At 37.3% G+C, this 21,577-nt stretch overlaps 2 protein-coding genes across 2 annotated transcripts in view; one reads left to right on the top strand and one right to left on the bottom strand.

Annotated features, from left to right (window-relative positions):
- The first annotated feature begins 3,122 nt into the window (after positions 1-3,122).
- ccdc12 (coiled-coil domain containing 12) lies at positions 3,123-14,357 on the top strand. Its single transcript, XM_084384807.1, has 7 exons — positions 3,123-3,282; positions 4,107-4,180; positions 8,656-8,735; positions 9,212-9,273; positions 9,424-9,458; positions 9,590-9,666; positions 14,026-14,357. The coding sequence occupies exons 1-7, from the start codon at positions 3,199-3,201 to the stop codon at positions 14,103-14,105; spliced, it is 492 nt and encodes a 163-aa protein (XP_084240933.1). The 5' UTR covers positions 3,123-3,198; the 3' UTR covers positions 14,106-14,357.
- A 136-nt stretch (positions 14,358-14,493) lies between these two features.
- The window catches only part of LOC311275654 (kinesin-like protein KIFC3), a 28,513-nt gene continuing 21,429 nt past the window's right edge, over positions 14,494-21,577 (bottom strand). Inside the window, exons 15-23 of the mRNA XM_084384806.1 lie at positions 20,102-20,232; positions 19,855-19,966; positions 19,582-19,763; positions 18,611-18,715; positions 18,346-18,476; positions 18,038-18,158; positions 17,827-17,956; positions 17,484-17,713; positions 14,494-15,829 (exon numbers count right to left, since the gene is read on the bottom strand). Coding sequence (XP_084240932.1) covers positions 15,698-15,829; positions 17,484-17,713; positions 17,827-17,956; positions 18,038-18,158; positions 18,346-18,476; positions 18,611-18,715; positions 19,582-19,763; positions 19,855-19,966; positions 20,102-20,232 — 1,274 coding nt within the window. The 3' untranslated portion in view covers positions 14,494-15,697. The remainder of the gene's footprint in view (positions 15,830-17,483; positions 17,714-17,826; positions 17,957-18,037; positions 18,159-18,345; positions 18,477-18,610; positions 18,716-19,581; positions 19,764-19,854; positions 19,967-20,101; positions 20,233-21,577) is intronic.

The following is a 21,577-nucleotide window of genomic DNA, read 5'->3' as shown; positions in this document are numbered from 1 at the left end:
CAGTAGAGAGCAAACCGAGGAAGAGCCGGGAGGAGTTCTGTCTGCCTCAAAGCTACACACAGATGAAGGAAAACCAGTAAGCATCTCAGTGGATTGTGAAAATTAGCAGGGATGGAATGGCACTGCACTGGAGCGCACATACTTTTCCTGGTGGATTGGTTTGTGGAAACAAAATTTTAATTAAGAAGTAAAGATCAGAATATTATATATATATATATATATATATATATATATATATATATATATATATATATACACATAAAACACACACACACACACACACACACACACACACACACACACACACACACACACACACATGTCTGGTTTACTATCTTTGTAGGGACTCTCCATAGACGTAATGATTTTATACTGTACAAACTGTATATTCTGTCCCCTAACACCAACCCTGCCCTTAAACATATCCATCACAGAAAACTTTCTGCATTTTTACACTTTCAAAAAAAATAAATAATTCTGTATGATTTATAAGCTTGTTTCCTCATGGGGACCTCAATGTAGGTCCCCACGGTGACACGAGTCCCCATGAGTCTGTGCATTCAGGTTTAAGTCCCCACCGGGATAGAAAAACATGAACACACACACACATATCCTGGTTTACATGTTTTATAGGGACTTTCCATAATGATTTTTATACTGAACAAACTGTATATTCTATCCCCTGACCCTAAACCTATCACACAGGAAACTTAGGCATTTTACATGTTCAAAAAACATTACTTAGTTTCATTTATAAGATTATGTTTCTAAGGATGATTTATAAGGATGGGGACCAAAAAATATCCAAACAAGGACAAGGATTTTGGATATTGCCATCTTTGTGGGGACATTTGTACCTAAATAAATTATTGTGTACATACTTTTTCATATATCTTGTCTATATATATACCAATTTAGGTCAACCAGTTACCAAGCAATGCTTAATTTTGTTCAGTCTGTGGCGTAAAAAGGTCACATTAGCAATTAAAGAAAAACCACTTAAGCAAAACATGGTCAGGTCAAAGTGTCGAATAATTTTTGGTCACAAATTTGTATTCATTTTACTGGTAGTCCACTGTATGAAGAATTTGTGGGTATAATATGTCACAGTTTACTTTATTTAGCTATCTTCACTTACATAAATTAACTATAGTGTCCTGCACCCACTGTTAAAAAAATATATATCTGGTGTCTGAATAATTTTTGGTTTGACTGTATATACACTCTAGTCTATATATGTAGACAAGATACATAAGAAGTATGTACAAAATAATCTATAGGTACAGAAACAATATAAATAAGTGTGAATAATGTGTTGTTGGGTATTTTATGTTTATTTATTTATATTTATTCATAAGTTCCCTGCATCCTATTTGGGATAGTGCTCCCAGTGATCATTTAGGCTGCTCACTCTCATGCTGTTTCAAACCTGTATGACTTTCTTTCTTATGTAAATGCTGGTATATAGTTATTATTACCATTGACTTATTAAAACACGTCTTAATAAAATCTCAGTCCTCAAAAAAAAAAGAGAAAACATTGTTTTGATATGTTTCTATCTTGATTAAAATTGAGCTGTACACATTAGGACATTGGCACTGATTCATTGTGTCTCAGGGTTTTCCTGTGTGTTGGGTATTTGTCTCATTGCTCATTTTAATTAATTTATTATTATTATTATGTTTTTTTAACTACAGGGATGGACACCTGAGGTTGGAGAGCCAGAAAAAGCTCTGGAGGCACAGGTAAAACCAAAACACAAACAGAATTCTCCATCATTGTAAAGGACAATGCAGATGGTTCTGCCATAGTCGTCCGTCGTCAGTGAGGGGCTGCCGCCTTTAGTTTCGTTTTATATTTGCTTATTTAATGATTATTAAAGTGTGTTACACGTTTGCTGGTTCCCACCTCCTTCTTCCCACAACAACATACTTTGCTACATTAATGTATTTTACATGTAATGTATATGAAACCTATTTTTTTCTAATACATGCATTTGGCCTGTCATGGCTTATGACGTATTAATATTCCTTATTGTTGCTGTTTTTATTGCAAAACAATGTGTAATTTTTTCCCCAAAGCCCAATCTTTTAAAAGTAAATTACCACTATTTTACAGTCAAAATCATTCCAGATTTTCAATGGCCATTGGATCCATTGAGAACCCATGCAAACTCAATGCAAATAAACTGGTGTTGGTAGAGAGTCTGAATGATCGTGTCCTTCCTAAAGGCATGTGCAGCGACACCACCATATTTAACATAATTATTGAGTTCTGAAGGGTCTGCTGTGTTTGCTGCTGTACTGGAGCAACAATATGCTTTTGATGGTGCTTTGACATAAGAGATACCACAACCTAAACAATAGATCCATTCTAAATCAAAGCAAATATTTACCACACTGTTAGCCCATTACCCTTAAACAATAAATACAATATTTAACATTTTACTCATTTTAGTAATCCATCAAATAAAAATGACAGTCTAAGGTTCATAATGCACTATTTGTATTTATCCTATTACTAAGTGCATCTTTGTGACTGTTTGGCCAACATGGTGACTGGGAAGAGGATGGACCTTGAGGCAGCTGTATTGCCATGGCAATGCCCTACATTCCACACCATGTCACGTTTGGGGTGTTTGTTTGCCTGGTCGGAGAACTTGTAGCCTACAGGCCATTTTTTGGCGTTATGATTTTTTCTTTTCTTTTCTTTTCTTTTTTATGAATAGAGCTGTGTGTGCATGTAGCCTATTAAAACGTGTTGTTCAATCTTTCTTAAAATTACTTTGTTATCTGAATGTTTTGAAGTCTATATGCAGTTGTTGTATAGCATTTAAAACTATTGATTTTATTTTCTGGATTTTTTTAAATCAGCTATTTATCAGTTAGCAGCCATAATTATCATCTTATTAATGTTAGCTAGAATGTTAATATCGGTGCAGCCCTGTTAACTTCTAATAATTATTTTATCAAATGATGTAAATACAGCCATTTGTTTATTTATTAATCACTATTTTTAAACATTTAATAAACATCATATTATCATTATGTTATCACTTTAGTCAATGTATTATAGTTATTTACATAGGTAGTTGATACAAAATTGCTGTTTTCTGTGCTCCTCTAGCAGCCTCGCTCGGACAGACCTTATGATCGATTGCAGATTCATCGATCCTGCTACCCATGCTTTAATTTTACCATGGAGAAGCCTGTGGGTTCTTTACAAGAGCAAGCTTTGAAAAGAAAAGAACGATTAAAAGCTCTACGAGACCGACAGTTTCAAGTGAGTTGCGTAATAAATGTTATTTTCTTTAAGACATCGGGTAAATAAAGCGCGCTCACTGGCTAACTTGCTTTAGTTAGCATGTTAGCAAAACAATTAAACGTTAAGCATTTCAGATTGTTTTATGAGACATTTAGCATCAGTTGTCATCGAGAGGATTGAGTAATTTTAATGTTTCCCCCCCGTCTTACTTTTAATTTATTTTCCAGTTTTTTCTAGTCTGTTATCCAAAGAAGTTAGCTCTAAAAACAAAATTAGCATTTCCGCCTCAGTTGATATTTAATTTGTATGCCTTAATGATCATTGAACAAATACTTATAATGATTGTAGAATGGTTTGATAAGCAAGCATGTTTTAGGTTGGTCTAAGCTTTTGTTTCGCCAGTAGGATAGGTCATGCAAACCGATCAGCTGTGCTGGTAACTTATAATATAAATAATCACATGGAATTACATGGAATGAAGATTTGTCTTCTCTATACAATAACATAGGGGTGAATTCAGGTTGATTGAGACACTTTTTCCAAGTCATCTCAATGGCAAAAAGTGTCCCATTCACCCTATAACTAGATTCAGTGCTTCCTTAAAATTCATACCTTAAACCATGAGGAACAAGCCCGTTATTATCAGTGGTAATCGACATACCACAAATGTCGTTAGAGTTTAACCTGTTTCCTTAAATGCGCACAGTCATGCTTTTGCTCTGATTCATTGTGCTTCAGAGTTTTCATGTGTGTTATTTTATGTCAGTGTTTAATAGTTTTGGATCAACATTTGGATTTTTTCTTTTTGTTCACGTTAACTAGTTGCTGTTTTTTAACTACAGGGACAGGCACCCGAGGATGGAGAGCCTGCGAGCAAAAGAGCTCCGGAGGTCTCTGAGACAGAGGACAGACACAGGTAAACACACAGATATAAAGTCTGGTGTCACTTCTACCGAAGAATACTGCAAAGAACTCAACTAAATTCTCAGTTCCACCATTCAGAAACAAATAGGAGTTCGTTGAAAAGACTGCCTGTTGTAAATGGGCAATAAATAACAAAGCTGTACTCCGTTTACATGATCTTAAGAAGGGCTGCGAGGTAAAGGTCTCTCTTGCTCTCCGCTCTATTTCAGGCTCAAGCCAAGGCCTCGAGCTCTCTGCTTTTTTCCGTTGTTTACTTTCAGATTCACAGAACCCTTGTGCTCCCCTCCTCCCTGAGCTCAAGAGGTGTTTGGCATTAACAGTTTGCAAAGGTTCCTAAACACTCGTCCCCCAATATCTGGACTACGTCTACCTTAGTACATAGTTCACACGAAAAAAAGAAAATACTGCCCTCATTTACTTGCTCTCATGTCATTTCGAACCTGTATGACTTTCTTCTGTGGAACAAAAAAGAAGATATTTTGAAGATTGTTGGTAACCAAACAGTTTTGACTCCTATTGTATGCACTAAAAACACTCAGACATTTAGTAAAATATCATCTTTTATGTTCGAAAATCATAGCGTTTTGGAATGACGCAAGGGCGGGTAAATGATGACTAAATTAACCTATTAACCTTAATTGATCTACAGTTTTGTGGGTATAAGGCTTTACTTTTTTTCGAGGAGGTTTTTGAACTGGAGCTGATATGGGAGATTGTCTGGGAGAGAATGTTTTAAGGTGTGTCTCCTTAAACATTCATTATTAAAATGGCGACACAGCTTGGAAACAATGAGGTGTAATTCACCACCCAGCACACTTGTTATTGTGACACTTCAGTGCTGCAATACCTGACAAATAATCACCTTGTCTTAACAAAAACGAAATGACAGTTTGAATTGTCTTTCAGGTTTTTTAAAATCGGGGAAACAAAAAGTGAACTGGTTATAGAGGGGAGACAACTGGAAAAAAGCCAGAATTAATCAATTAACTTTTTAATACTTAGCAAGTACACATTAAATTGATCAAAAGTGACAGTAAAGACAAAATAATTATATTTCAAATAAATGCAGGTCTATTGAACTTAAAATGATGAATACAATCCTGACATTCTTAACTCAGTTTCCACAAAAATACTAAGCAGCACAACTGTTTGATAATAATAAGCATTAAATCAGCATATTAGAATGATTTCTGAAGGATCATGTGACAGGAATAAATGACAGTTTAAAATGTATTTAAATAGAAAAGAATTATTTTGCATTGTAATATTTCACAGTTTTGACTGTTTTGACTGTATTTTTGATCAAATAAATGCTGCTGTAAGTTGGCATAAGAGACTTATTTCAGAAACTTTTGAATGATAGTGTACTTTATCGTGCTTGAAAGTGTTTGCTGCTTGTTTATTTCCAGCCTGAATAAGAGGAAACATCCTCTTTTGTTGGGCTTTTTGTTTAAGCTGTCAAAAATCTGAAGTAAGGTGAGTCAGATAATGAATATCTGCTCAGTCTTTGAATGAACCTCACCCTTTCACCAGACAGTGTTTTGTCAGCTTAAAGGTGCATTGCACAAGTCTCTGAGTTTTTGCAGAACTATGCCCCCTTCTGGCGACACGCGAAACTGCAACCAGAGTTGTGCACGCGGTTACATGGAGTTTGCGATGAACTAGAAGCCGGCCTCTTTGAATCCATCTTCTACTTTTGCAAAAGTCGCTTGAGTTGTCTTCGCTGATGCGGATAATGGCGGCGAATACACAAACCTGCCAGACATAGCCAGGTGAGCGTGAACGCGCATGACGTCACGCCCAGTCGATTCCGACCCGAATCCCTCTTATTTATTTTACTGTACAGGATTATAGAGGCAATCGCAGTGATCATAGAAGGGCTCATTCAGCCCATCAGGCAATTGTTTAAGCATGTATGGGTTAGAAAAACGGGTATTTTTAACATGAAATGTTGCGCAATGCACCTTTAAGCAGTAAGACAAATATCAAAATTCCATCTTGACTTTGAATTTTCCCAAGCAAAGCAGCAGCCCATCTCACCACATCGCATTTGTTATTGCTGTACTTTGTAAATGACTTTTGTCAGCAGCCAGGATTTATTGTTCCACTGCTGCCTATTTTAGAGTGAAGGAAGCCCAACGTTGGTCCCCTCGGTTGTTTTGCTGGCTCTGAGAAACGAGAGACCTTCCACCAAACTGTCAAGGCCCTCAATTCAGCTCCGTCCCTTGAGCATTAGTCCCATCTTTCTGTATGTGATTAAATTAGAAAGCAGGATACTGTTCTAGGCAATGCGTCCAAACCCTTGGCCACAAGTTATTCAGGACTTCAGGATGTTCTGAATGCTCACTTGGGGTTGACAAACGGCTGTTGACATTCTGAAAATGTTGGATTGTTTGGCTGTTCTACTGTAGATGAGGAAAGCCAGTGGTCCTGTATTGTTCCAGCAGGTGGTCAGGAAGTCTTTTCAGGAAAGTTGAGGACAGGGAGGCGTTCCCAGCTCTTTGTTTCAGTCGGTTGCTTTGAGAGTTTTTTCCAGCATGCTTCAAAACTCTTGTTTGGGGTCATAATATGTTGTGCAGCTTTCCAGGGCCTTGCCCTTGATGGGTTTTGGCTATGAAATTTGAGTATTATTATGGTAGCGGTCGCAATGCTTTGTGTTGGGTGACGTTGTTTCCATTTCATTATGCTTTATTTTGACAACCCTACACCCAAGACTATTGAAAAGGAGTGGTGACACAGCTGACATTAACAATCTGTTTGTTCCCAGCCCATTTAATTACATGGTTTGACTCTACTGAAATTCATTTAGATCAAGCAGTGACAAATGTGGGCCTGCTGTAGCCGGGTCAATAACAAACAAGTGTCCACAATAAACAAGAGGAATCATCTTTAAAAAAAAAATGTTTTTTAAATTATAAATGATTTTTGTATTCATGTTGGTTTCATATGGGTTTGAGAAACTTTTATACCGATTTCTAAATGTTGGTCGCACCACATGACTTTGATTTGGAGGACAAACATTTTACAAATAAGCAATGAAAAATTTTATTAAGAAATAATATTAAGTTTACGCCAGGGTTTCCCTTCAAGATTTAGATTTTTTAATGAGGTTTTTTTCATTACCACCTTGACATGTTTGATGTCATGTCCCCCCCAAAAAATATTAAAACTAAAAAGTTTTTTAGTATATGTTCATTGTAAAAGAATAATTTATTTGAACAAACAAAATAAATATCACATTGTTGACACTTGACTCAAAACTGGCTCTGATGAAGATGGTGATGAATGTGGACCTTCTGTAGTAAATGGCTATGTTTCCATCCACCCGTTTTTATGCGAATTTTGAGAGATCGCATAAAGAAACTCCAAGATGCGCATCAATTCTAAAAATGCACATAAAAAAACATGCGTTTTGTCTGCCTTGCTCTGAGGCGCAAGTGATTTATGATGCACAAAAAAGAGCCACAGTGGCTTCCCCAATTGCAGAAACTTCCATTTTTTTATTACTGATATTTTCAGGGAAGTGACGGTTTTGTTGTCTTGAACACATGGGATGGAAACTGTTTTATGTGATATTCCAATTTTGTGCTTGAGTCAAATTTGCAACTTTGGATGGAAACATTGCTGATGACAAATAAGAGTGTTCACGATTGAGAAGAGGAAACATGTTTTTAAAAATCTAGTTTAAAAGCACACGTGCCAGGTTCTTAGAAATGTACTTTTTGTATTAAAATGTTGGTTTTATGTGTTTTTGAAATTTGTATTCCATTTTCAAGAAAGGTTTCAGTGTAATGACTAAAAATGTCACGTGAAACCTTTTTAATAATTCATTTAATGAATTTATACTTCTCAAAGTAAACACGTATATTTTTTACAAATATCATGAATTATTAAAGAAATCATAAGGCGGTGATGCTGTAGCCCCCTTTTTGAGAACAAAATTGGCACACATCTCAAGAGACCAACGAGTAAGCAATTTGATGAAAATGAATTATGAGTCTCCTATAGGACAGTTTGAAACAAACTTTCATGTTCTGTTGATCATGCTGTGAAGAACCCTCTGTGCTTCCCTGAAGATCCAGCAGCACATTTTGCTGCAACTTGCAAGGATGTTAATAGACCTGTCGGTTGAGTGATGGCATAATTGGGCTTGTTTCAACCCCTCAGCTGCGCTCCCTAGACACGGTCAGGTGCTACATGCTAATTAGCTAGTTCTTCAAAGATGAAGGGAGGCTTTGTACACATGGTGAGTGAATGTACTCTCTGGATGCCGCCACAGAATGGATTCAGCACTCATATAGCACCAGCTGCCCACTGTCCAAACTACATGTTTATCTGCACTGCCACCTGCTGGTTACTGCGGGTTTCCTGTGATTGCCTTTGTATTATCTTCTTGAATATAATAATAAGTTAAACACTTGTTCATAACTGCGAGTGAATTTCATAGTTTTGCAATTATGTTTGCAGAGAGCTGAAGCTGAGGAATTACACACCGGAGGACGAGGAGCTGAAGGAGAGACAGGTGCCCAAAGCAAAACCTGCATCAGGTGAGAATGCTTCTGGCTTACCTGCACAATAAATATTACTGGCTATACCTTTAAATTATATTTTCAAATGTTTATACTTGCAAATTAAGCTGACCTTTCATGCTGGTTGATAATGTTACATCAGGTGATCAGGTGTTGAGTTACAGGTTGTCTTAAAGGGATAGTTCACTTAAAAATGAAAATTCATCATGTACTCACCCTCAAATTGTTTCAAACCTGTATGAATTTCTTTCTTCTGCTGAACAAAAAGGAAGATTATTTTGAAGAATGTCAGTAACCAGACAGTTGATGGACCCCCATTGACTTCCATAGTAGGAAAAAATATATACTATGGAAGTCAATGGGGTCCATCAACTGTTTGGTTACCGACATTCTTCAAAATAGCTTTTGTCTTCAACAGAAGAAAGAAATTCATACAGGTTTGAAACATTTGAGAATTTTCATTCCTTTAATGGTCTTGTTTCATATTCCTGTAGTGGAGGACAAGGTCAAGGACCAACTGGAAGCTGCAAACCCAGAGCCTGTGATTGAGGAAGTGGTGAGTGGATTTTTCCCTCAATCCAAAGTCTCAGTTTTCAAACATGATGCCATATGGACAGCATCAGTTTCCTTACTCTCAGTTACACTACTTGTCAAACGTTTGGAATAAGTTGGAATACATATTTTTTCTCTTGACTTGTGTTCTCAGGATCTGGCCAATCTTGCCCCCAGAAAACCAGACTGGTACAAACCTTCAGTTTTTATTTATAAAACACAATCATACATCATATTCACTGTGATTTGATTTTAGATAAATTTTCATTCATTTAATGCTGTTAATAAAAAAAAAAAAAATTGTTTTGTGTTTGTAATAGGGATCTAAAGAGGGACGTTGCCAAGAAGCTTGAGAAGCTAGAGAGGCGAACACAGAAAGCCATTGCTGAACTTATACGTGAGTATGACACTGAGACAGGAATTCTTCTTCTTCTTCTTCTTCTTATTATTATTATGCTATCCTTAAGATTCCTAATTTTGTTTAGCAGGCCTCCAACAATAGGTTATTGTAGCATCCAAGGTTGAAAAACACTTTAATTTCCTCATAATTCTCATTGCAGCATCACCTCTTTTTCACATAGTGTCAGAAATGGTTTGATGCAAGATTCGGTCTCTCTAAACCCCTCCTTTCTGAGAGCCTGCTCTGCTCTGATTGTCAGATGGCCCAGTCTGTTGTGATTGGTGTACCACTTACACCATAAGTGAATAAGTGTCATATCTGAATTTCAGCTCTGGAGGCTTCCTCCGCACTCAATAGGGACATTTAACTGTGTGCTGCACATTTTATGGAGAACAGCTTGTTTTCTGTAGCTTTTTTAAGACGATTCACCGCTCCATAGGAAAATTAACCATGTTTTTGTTTGATTACGGTTTCTATTATCTTAGTTTTCTGACAAATATCACGATTAAATGGTGGATAACGCCGTATCTATAATGTATAAGAATATTACAAAAAACATACCACTCCAGGGTGTCCGCGGGGTTGTAAAAAGTATTAAAAGGTAGTAAATGAAATTAGCCAAAATTAAGGCCATTAAAAAGTATTAAAAAGTAATAAACGTCATCTCGAGGTATTACATTTTCGAACCCCCATCCAACTAGGCCTATGAGTAAGTGCAGGCCGTTCTTCTAAAATTCGCGTGGATTTATTTATATGTTGCAAGTAGAACCTGAGCGATATCATGTGACGTGGTTTTCGTTCGCGCGGCTGGGGGTACCTGGCTGGCTTGCTGCCAAACCTGTTCGCGAGTTCGCTTCTATTTCAGTCATTTAAGAGACATCGGGGTTTTTACTGCATTTAATTTTTTGGGGGCGGCCGCCAAAGCGCATTTTTGTCCCGCCAAAGCCTTATTTGATCGGTGAGTAGCTTAAATGTAGATGACTGCTGCGCTCGTGACAGGGTGCATGACATGTTAACTGAAAGAACGAGCAGAGAGAAAGAGCCCCGGTCGCACGCGCGCACTCTCTCCACTCTTGCTCTCTCATATTAATCAAAATCTATTGACACGATGGTAAAAGGTCGGAAGACCGAAGTTTCACGTGGCGCATTCGGATATTTATTTCATTGAATTACCGCTGGGTGTGAATTGTGCCTTATCTTCTCTGAAAAGCGTTCCGCCCATTCAGCTGACATAACGTTAAACCACACTTTCAATAAACAAAAAAACCTATCCAGTGCAGTGATGAAATGTTTTCTGTGTTTGACACAAATTTTGTGCGATGTCCTAAACTGCCGGGATAATCACACAACACGTAGACGTCCGCTAATGACACACTGCATAATTCGCGAACTAATTACTCCTGTGAACCGATTCACTTTAATGAATGGTTAAAACTGATCTGTCCGGCACTGAACTCACGTCTCGTCTGAATCGGTGTGTAACAGATCGGTAACACTTTACAATAAGGTTCCATTTATTAAACTCTAGTCAACTAGGCTACATTAATTAACATCAACTATTAATAAACTGCACTTCTACAGCATTAATTAATCTTTCTTAATGCTAATTTCACCATTTAGTAGCCTACATTATTGAAATCAAAAGTTGTATTTGTTAACATTAGTTAATGCACTGTTAAGTAACATGAACAAACAATTCATGTATGTAAACTACATAGTATTTTCAGGTTATTTATATCATAATGTGTAGAAACATTACCAAAAAAAAAAAATCATTTAGTTTAGACTGGAGTGAGGTGAAACCAGAAAAAAAAAAAGTGCAAAGCAAGTTATCTAATAGCTAATTTTTTATCTGGCAGCTAATTTTATTCAATTGTACAGTTTATGGTAGAAAATTAGACTATTAGTTAAAATAAACTTTTTTATTCTACTTTTTGATATTGATATGATTATAGACCAAAATAATTATTAGGTCTAGCAAAGAAGGATTTTATCTTACAAAGCTATGAAATCAAGTGGTAAAAAAAAAAGAAAAAAAAAGAGGGCAAGAAAGGATCGGCCACCAATCTCTATCTGTCTCTGTGTTGGTTTTTGAGTCCAGGGTTGAAGTTAAGTTATAATCACCTCATTAAATTGTGATATTTGAAGATATTTCATTACTTTGTACCGCTACAGTTGCATCTTGTCGTCCTGGTATTAAAAAATATTGTGAAGGTATTAAAAAAGGTATTAAATTCAACTTAAGAATTTCTGTATATACCCTGCACTCTCAAACGTCCTGTGAATGCCGTGCATGAAATCTGTCCTGGACAATCCTCTTGTTCGTTAACGTTGTCAGGGTCTGAATCGGGCTCGAATTGGTTTGAAATAACCTTAATATTTACTAGAGATGCACCGATTGATCGGCTGGTGACCGGAATTGGCCGATTTTCACGTGATCGGCCATGACCGGCCGGTCAGTCTGACATATGCCGATTTTATGCCGGTCAAATGCACTCGGACGCCGCATGATTAACCTTTTGAGCGGTACGGTCTCATATATGGGATTTTTATTTCTGTGCCCCTGAGAGTACGGCGCCACATTTAGAATGTTCAGATTCAGTTATCTGGCATAACTGCCAGATTCAAACTGTGCTTTCGCGCGTTGGCTGGCGCTGAGCCAGAGTCGGACGCGTTCAGCGCTGTCATATATCACAACTAAGCAGTGTTTTCAACCTCATAATGTTTATTTTAGGTTTCAGATATTTAAATACACATAAGCACGAGTAAAACAATACATTTGGAGTTTGTAAAACACACACTGATATCTGTTGAAGCAGCAATAACAATCTATTCAAATATAATTTGCCGACATGTGTTATTCATAATCATATCAGACAAACATAGTGGAAGTAACTATAAAGTTTACTCTATTCTTCTCAGTTCACCGGCCACTTTCTTGCATTTATTTCGGGAGAAACTGATGAATTCACGTTCTGTAAATCCGACTGACAGGACAACATTGCTGCGCCCATCTCATGTTATAGATCAAGATTATTTATAAAGGTTTTTAAACGACCAAACACACTCACTTTTTGCTACACGTATTTGAGAATCGGAATATCAGATAGGCTAGTTGATGACATGGTAAGCAAGTTTGTGAATATTTTGAATAAAAAAGGAAAAGCGAAATAAAAGCGACACATCTGTCATACAGTATTATTGTGGCTGTGGTGTATCGCGTGATGACGTGGAAACATTAAAGTTCGCCTTGAAAAAAATCAATTAAACTTACATCGTAAATAAATATTTGTGTGTGCTGTAAAGTGGTTAGAAAATGTTTTTATCGGAATCGGCTAAATTCGGTATCGGCAGGTCAAACTCAATGAAAAATCGGAAATCGTAATCGGCCTAGAAAATTGTAATCGGTGCATCTCTAATATTTACACTAGACTAGAGTAGAGCTTGCAGTTATGGAGAGGTGGGACATTTACTGAACACAGTGCCAATCACAACACACTGGGCCAGCTAACCAATCACAGCACATTTCGTATTTCGGATGGAGGGGCTTTTTTGAAATCGGTGTGTTCGAGCCAGACTGAGGAGAGAGGTGCTGTAATAATGTAAAATTGTTTTAAAAAAGCATTATTTTTCACATATCAAGCACGAAAACATTCTAGTACACCCCAAAAACAAAATCAAGACGCAAGATAACAAGATTAAGGCGCGTTCACACAGAGTACGATAACTATAACAATATTAAATAATATAAAAATGATTAATATTTAATAATACCAGAGCTGTTATGTTAATGACACAGGAACTATATAATTGGAATCACATTCAGAACCAGCGGATGAATGATTAAAAAAAAGCATCGACTTTAAAGAGCTTGAGGATTTAAAGTGGCAAATTACATAACTGAGGCACTTAAACAGAATGGTGTTGTCCATCGGTGTGGATGCTGATATAGTTATCGTTATTGCTCTTGGTGTGAATGGCTTTTGACTGGTGACATAAAAAAAAAGCAATGTAGCACTGAGCACTATCCATCTCTACATCACTTTTATCAGTTATATAGTTGTAAAGCCTTTTTGTAATGAGCTCCGCCCGTGCTTCATGTAAGGCTAATTGCTCTGAGGATTTAAAAAGCCCTGGAGATTTGATGTCTCTTAATGACATCATATATGGATGGCACACATTACTACTACACTCTAGTTTTTTCTCTCAAACCCACAATAAAAATGAAAGTCTGTATTATCTAGAAAATAAATATTTTGTTGATCACCAATCAAAGCTAGAGCTCACATGTGTTTTTGAGTCATGTAGTCATACCCCATGTTCATAGCTTATGTCTGGGCATGTGTGATTCCACAGGGGAACGGCTCAAGGGCAGCGAGGCAGAGCTGGCGGGAGCGGTCGCAGCAGTTGGCATGGAAGAGGGAGACTCTGACTGAATGATGGTCCCACACAACAGATTTTCTAGAACTTTCCGGCCTATTCCCCATTACATTGCAGTGTGTGTTTAAAATGCATTTCTTATGCTGAGCTCAGAATGAGTGTTTGTGTGAGAGAGAGAATGATATAGAAAGAAAGAATGAGTTGCATGTGTTTTCATGTGGAGTACACAAAGAACATCAAATCTCTCCTTTTTTTAATTTTTATTATTTTGTTGTTGTTTATTAGTAAACAATTATTTCTTTTCTAAATTGACTCTGTCTTTTTCCTTTCTGGGCTTTATGATAAAACATTATCCAATGTCAATAGGTTTCATTTAAACTTGAATCCTGACAAAGAAAGGGTAGATTGACATGTTCATGTTGTATTTCTCTATCTCATTAATCTACATTAAATGGGAGGTTCTCATTACAGAGAATACAAAATATCATAATTCAAGCCAATTTCTTTATAAAATACCAAGTCTCAAATATTTGATGTTCCCCAGAACTATTCTGCCAATTTTCTCAAACAAAACGATAGACCTACTGTACACTTTTTTTTAGGTTAAAAGACAGGTTGTATGAACAGCACAAGTGTTTGACAATAAAGTGCATTCATTATTCTCTCACTGTAACATGGCTAAAACTAAAGAGACCGAAGAACTATGACAATTCACATAAAACGTAAACTTATCCTAAACATCCCAGAAAGTTAATACTTCTAGCATTCATTTAAATATTTATTACAAATTAATAATGAAAATATATAATAATGTTTAAGAGTAAATTTTATTCAGTGTGGTTTACTCTCAAACCGAAAAATGAGATGTTCACCACTAAGAAAAAAGCTATTGCACATATTGTTGTCAAGTATAGTTACATTCGTTCTTATCTTTAACAGATGCTTTCTTATCCAAAGGCTGGCTTCATTTTCTTGCTGTCAAATAACTCAAGAACTATCTGGTTTATGAATCACCCCCTCAGATTGTTGAAAATGTGACCTTTTGGTTATTGGCCTGGATCTAAAATGCTAAGCTACCACAGGGAAATAAAGTCAGCATATACTGATTTTGTGCAATTCGGCTGAACTCACATCCTTTGTACCTAATAAAATACAGATCGACTGGTTCTACATACACAACATAATCATGGACGTCCACAACAGCCATACACAAACAAACATATTTTGGCAATTACTTTCTAAATATACCAAATAATTTTTACGTTTTTGAGTAAATATCAGTATAAACTTCAAGCGATTAAGATACTGTGGTCTCCTGTGTTGTGAATCAGGAGAAGGAAAAATAAAGTTTTTTTTTTATGCACGATTTGCTGAAATATCCTCTGCACTTTAGTGAAATGTTTAACTTACGTTGATGGAGAGCTTGTCTTGATACTGGTGGTGGTGGGTGTTGGTGAGACTTTGACATGCAGATCAGCTAATGGAGAAAAGCCATTGCTAAATATGTGGCATCACAGATGTTTCCAGAACTGTAGCCCTTGAGTAGGATTGGAAGCCTCAGCCACGGGCTGAAAAGTGCAAGGCTTGTCCATCTACACTTAATGCCATTTCTGGTCCTGTGGTTACTTGTGAGGGTTGATGGTATGCATTAACTTTTGTTTTCGTTATGTCCTCCCGTCTCAATTTTTCTTGCAGCAGGGCCCAGCTCTACCTTGCACACTCGCTGGGCAAACTTTAGCGAGCACAGGGTCTCTCCGACGTTGCTCTCAAGAGATGAAACCTAAAGAAGACAAATTATTACACAAGTATTTTAGTTAATTAGATTTATTTAAAAATTGACATTACTGTGTAGGAGGTTGTTTAACTCTGTGATCCATCAAATGGCATTCCCATGGACCATTCAAGAACTTTGAGGGATATTTTACAAAACATAGAACAAGCTGGTTAAAATTGCTTTAGTATATTTAGTACATGCAACTGTTTAAGTACAAGGTTTTGTTAAGAAAATGAGTGCTGCCAGGATAACTAATTGCTAGATTAGCTAAAATTAAAAAGGTTCATGGTAAGGTAAGAGTTTTGAAGCATTTAGTAACATGAAAAATAAGCTATCCATGTACCCAACCTTGTATGTCCTCTATGTCCAATGTCCTTGAATTATTCAGTACTCACTACTTTTGGATGGACAGAAACTCTTATCACAAAGTCTACGCATTGTCTGCTTCTGTGTTGTCTGTCTAGCCTTATCCAGCCTGTCTATAGTGTTTTTAATATGCTTTAAGACAAACCATGTGCAAATTCATGAGTCAACACCATTGCTGAGTATTTTCTCCTTAAAACTGCAGTGAAAAAAAGACAGTCTAAAATCGTGGTTTGAAATCGCCGGTGTTTCTTATGTCACAAACTTCCTTGTAACCAATCACGTCAACGTGCTGGCGGGCTTTAGCATATCATTAACTGCTGCGAAGCAGGGGAGTTTCAAGAGAAGCCAGGTTATACCGTTATGTATATTTTTCTGTTGATATGAAAAATCGGGTACATTTAGCAATATAGCGGATGGATTATGTATGTGATGTATATTGCAATGTTATGATGAACTATATGCCTTTCTCCATTATTGTTCTAAGTTGTTCAAAGTGTTTCTAAAGATACTGATTTTTAGATGGCAGACTGAGATGGCGAACGGGATTAATTACGGTTATGTGTCCGACGTTCTAGAGAACGATACATAAAACGCATTACTATTCTGATACATCGACTTGTAGACAAGCCTGTATGAGTGAGTGGAGGCGGGGCACACTTGCATATTCATGGCTCAACGTGTATACTAAATGAGGCAAAGGTGTAGTGTTGCATTCAAGCTATTTTAAGGCATGAATAAAAACATTCTCAGAGGAAAAAACTTTAAATATGCCATTTTGGTAATCAAAGATGAGTTTTAAGGGATACAATTATTGACTACAGGGGGCATTAAGAAAAACTTTGAGAAAAAAGGTGCATTTTTATTATTGGTTGTGCAGTCCAGAGCATTTTTTTATTATAATAATTTTTGATAGTGTCTCCCTGAAGACAAACTATATTAAATATTCTGGAAATTGAGTGCATGTGTGCCTTGTTTCCACCTGGTTTGGAAAGTAATTCAAATGTGTCTATGGTGACCATCTAAGGATATCGTTAAACTCTACATTCCTTTAGCGGTGGTTTGTTGTGCGAGTGCTACCTCCCTGAAATTAGTTTTTGCATGGCAGAATGTCTGAACCTCATTGGCATCATATGAAAAAGAATGAACTGTTGTTAGATATATATTTCGGACAGTTACCTTGGCCCACTTCTGACATCAAGATCAACCTCGGCCCAGTCACATTTGTCATTTTAAAAGGGGCTTAGCACAGCTAAGCTAATGGGGTTAACTTGTGAGTCTTGGTAAATCCTTGTACCTGAACAACCATGGCGGTTTTGTTGCCCTTTCCTAGTGAGTCCTGCAGCAGGTAGGTGAGTCGTGAGTTCCTGAAGGGTATATGAGTCTGGTGGGCCTTAAGAGCTTGGATCACATCTCCTAGAGCGAGCAGTGAGCGGTTGATATTCTGGGCTTCCTTCAGTCTTTCCCCCTCTGCCCCAGACTTCCACACCCTTTCAGAACCAGCCAGATCCACAAGATTCAGCTTGCCTGCAAAGGAGAGGTCAGGGATTTTGGATGCAGAGGGCTGTTTGAGCAGAACTCAAGACATTTGAGAACTCACAACTCAACCAATCTAAAGTTCCAAGGTCGTTGGGACTGACCGGTGGTTTTGGCTCCACTGGCGAGGTCTGTGCCCAGCACAGTCACAGTGAGCAAGGCATGTGATCGAGAGCTATGCTCATTCATCTGCGTTCCAAATGTAATCCTGTTCTTTCGAGCTATGGCCAAAATCTACAAAAAACAACAGATTATTAGAGAGAAGTTTTTTTGTATAGTCAGCATTATCTTGACAGATGACACCCTGGGACTCACTTTTTTGATATGCTGGAAGCTTTTGACCTCATTGACCCTGAGTCCTGGCACATGGAGCTGTCCTGTCCCATCAGGGTTGATCTTGATGTCAAGCTTCTCTCCATCCTTACTGAGTAGATCTCTGTTGTAGATCACAATTGAATTGTATTAAAGGGTTAATTCACCCAAAAATGAAAACTCATTATTTACTCAACCCTCCTGTCATTCTTAGACTTTTTACTTGGATGCTTCTAACATTTAATTGAATGGGCAACAATTTATTTGAAATTCAAAAGAGTTTTTCATGATAAAGAGGTAAAATACAATACCTCAGGACCTCATTGTAAATTTCCACTGAACTGACACTGACGGTATACGTCCACATGTCTTTTCTTTCCTCAATCTCGTTGAACAGGTGTTTCAGGGCTCGTTGGTTGATACCGGGGTTCTCAACAGTACCCTGAGCAGACACGGATGGTTAATGAGACCTGACAGTCTTATTGAATAATTAATGGCAACATCATCTGGGTCAAAAGTATGAAATCGAAACTATGTGTTATGACAGGTATATAGTTACAGATCCCTATATATTACCTCCATAGTATAGGTCTTGCCAGATCCTGTCTGGCCATAAGCAAAGATGCAAACATGATACCCATCTATACAGGATGTGATGAGCGGCTCAATTTCCTGGAACACCTGAGAGATAAAGAATGGTATAAAAATCAAAAACATTACTAAAAATGCTTTCTTGATCAATTAAAGGGATAGTTCACACAAAAAGGAAAGTTCTGTCATCATTTACTCACCCTCAAGTTGTTTCAAACCTGTATGAGTTTCTTTCTTCTGCTGGACACAAAAGAAGATATTTTTAAGAATGTCGGTAACCAAACAGCTGACTTCCATAGTTTGGGGGAAAAAAATACTATGGAAGTCAATAGGGTCCATCAATTGTTTGGTTACCGACATTCTTCAAAATATATTCTTTTGTGTTCAGCAGAAGACAACAATTCATTGGTACACACAACATTCATACAGGTTTGGAACAACTTAAGAGTGAGTAAATTATGACAGATTTTTTTTGGGTGAACTATCCCGTTTAAGCCATTTAAGCAAGATATACTGTAGGGATGCACTATTGCTTATTACGCACAACGGTTATTGGCTGGTTTTAGAGATTTATTGTTCCACTTTAGTGTTAGATATCTACTTGTGCATGCTTTACCCGAATTTCATCAAATGCTCACTTAATCTTAACAAATAACTTAATTACACTTCAGTGTAATCTTTAGCTAATCTCAAAATGAATGCAGTATACTTTTGTAAAAATGTTGTGATGGTTAAATTCACTTGTAGCATTTAAAAAGATTGATTTTAGTGTTTTATTTATTTTTATTTATTTAGACAAAATAGAATATAATTTTAATATCAGCCATGAAAATAATGACTAACTTAGCGATAGCAACCAGACAATAAATATCAGTGCATCATTACTAGGCTAACGATGTTTATAGGCCTATAAGTCTTTTAGTATTTCATGTGAATATGACTTTTACTCTGCTTACCTCATCTTGAGTGGCCTGAGGGTGAAATACTTTATCAAGCTCAAAGTTTTTGGCCTTTCCCTTGCTTAAAACTGTGAGTGCAGATTCATTATGGGGGTCTGTTGTCACAACTACCGCTTGGCCTTCGTCATGTTGATCTTCCTTCAGTACTGGCTTTACACGGCACAGAACACGAATATTACCTGGTGGGAAAAAAAAACACAAAAAAAACTTTTCTTATATTTTGCTTAAGTCATATGGACAGAAATGGTAAAAATGGTCATTACGGCCAACCTTTAAGCTCAACCAGCTGCTCGTGGTACTTCCTGCGGAGCGCTACCTCCTTTCTGTATTTTTCCAAAAGGTCTTTGTTGGCCTCTGACATCTCATTTATAGCTGCCATTATCTAGGGAATAATGTTGTAATATTAGAAAACAATTTAGAAATGAAAGCAACAAATACAATGTGACAATATCAAACTCTTCGATCTCAGAAGTTGTCCATTTAGTAAAGGTTTGTGCAGCAGCAGATATTTGCTTACCTGTTTCTTGGCTTCTTTGATAGCTGTTCCATAGAAGTCAGAAAAGTTGCGGACCTGACTGCGCAGACTGGCATAGTCGGTCTTCATGGAGCGTAATGTGGGAGGGAGAGCACTCAGACGCTTCTGGAGGGCTGGAAATTAAACATGCGCGGAGCCATACACATTGATGCAAATTTAACAATTTCAACAATAGGGGTGCTCATGAGCACACCTAAATCATATGTCTTGTGGACTTCACAAGTGTAGCGAAGACTATAGACCAGGGATGTCAACTTCGGTCCTGGAGTGCTGCTGTCCTGCAGAGTTTAGCTCGAACCCTGATAAAAAACCTCGCCTGCCTGTGGCCTTAGCAGAGAGGGGCTTATTATTGGGGGATACGAGGGTCCGTGGCTCTACCTTTGGAAAAAGCGTAATGGCTAATCACGTGTGCCTTGATAACCAATCACATTACAGCCTTGACATCATTGAATATCGTTCAGAGTTTTTGCGACAGTCAATCACTGTTTGTGGATACCATAGAAATGAATGAGAAGTGCCATAAACTGAACCCTACCTGTTGCGCAATTGTCCGTGAATTCTCTTATGAGACAGCTTTTTTTTTTGGTTTAAACTTTAAAAATAGATCAATCGAAAACAAATGTGCTAATAACCCAGTTAACACAGTTACGTTGTGAAGATGTAAGCGGACTGGACCATATTCGTCGTAGCGACGTACCACATAACGTTCCAGCGACGTAACTTTGTGATGCCCATAATCGTCATGGCAATGGTATAGTGGTATGTCGCAAGAATGTAACGAGTACGTCTCAATAGCCGCTTTCCGACCAAGTAACAGGAACTTAGTTATAGGAACTGTCCACTTCTAAACAGTTCTATGAACTACTCTCCCCCAAACTCGGTTTTGCTGTTTGCGTTCGCACTGGCCAAGTGGCCATAGGAACTAGTAAAGTGTTAACAAGTTATGAGTACAGAAATTTAACACGTCAATTAATTGATAAAAAACATAATCAATGAATAATATAACCAACTATTATTTTTTATTGAAAAAAGTATCTTATCATTAGGGATGATATATATATACATAAACGTTACAGGCCTATATAATGATTATATTTATGACAAGGTTGTGAGGACATCGTGGTAAAGTTCCATTTTTTATAATCTTGGCTAACCTTCCAGAAACGTCGTGGGCACGTCCTCAAAAGACGTTGCTAGTTTATTCCAAGGAGAACGTTGTAGAGACGTGGTCCACTGGTCACCAGATAACTTAATAAAATCTTTGATGAATTAAGTAAATGTTCCATATAATATCTAAATGGCATATATCTCTAGGATAATACTTGTAATGCAATTTTCTTAAAAGTTATCTGGTGAGCAGTGGACCACGTCTCTACAACGCTCTCCATGGGATAAACTAGTGACGCCTTTGGAGGACGTGCCCACGATGTTTTACCACAACGTTGTCATAAAGTAATG

This window comes from Rutilus rutilus, assembly GCF_951802725.1.
Source record: "Rutilus rutilus genome assembly, chromosome: 17".
NCBI classification, from domain to species: domain Eukaryota; kingdom Metazoa; phylum Chordata; class Actinopteri; order Cypriniformes; family Leuciscidae; genus Rutilus; species Rutilus rutilus.
This window is presented reverse-complemented; position numbering and strand designations above follow the sequence as displayed.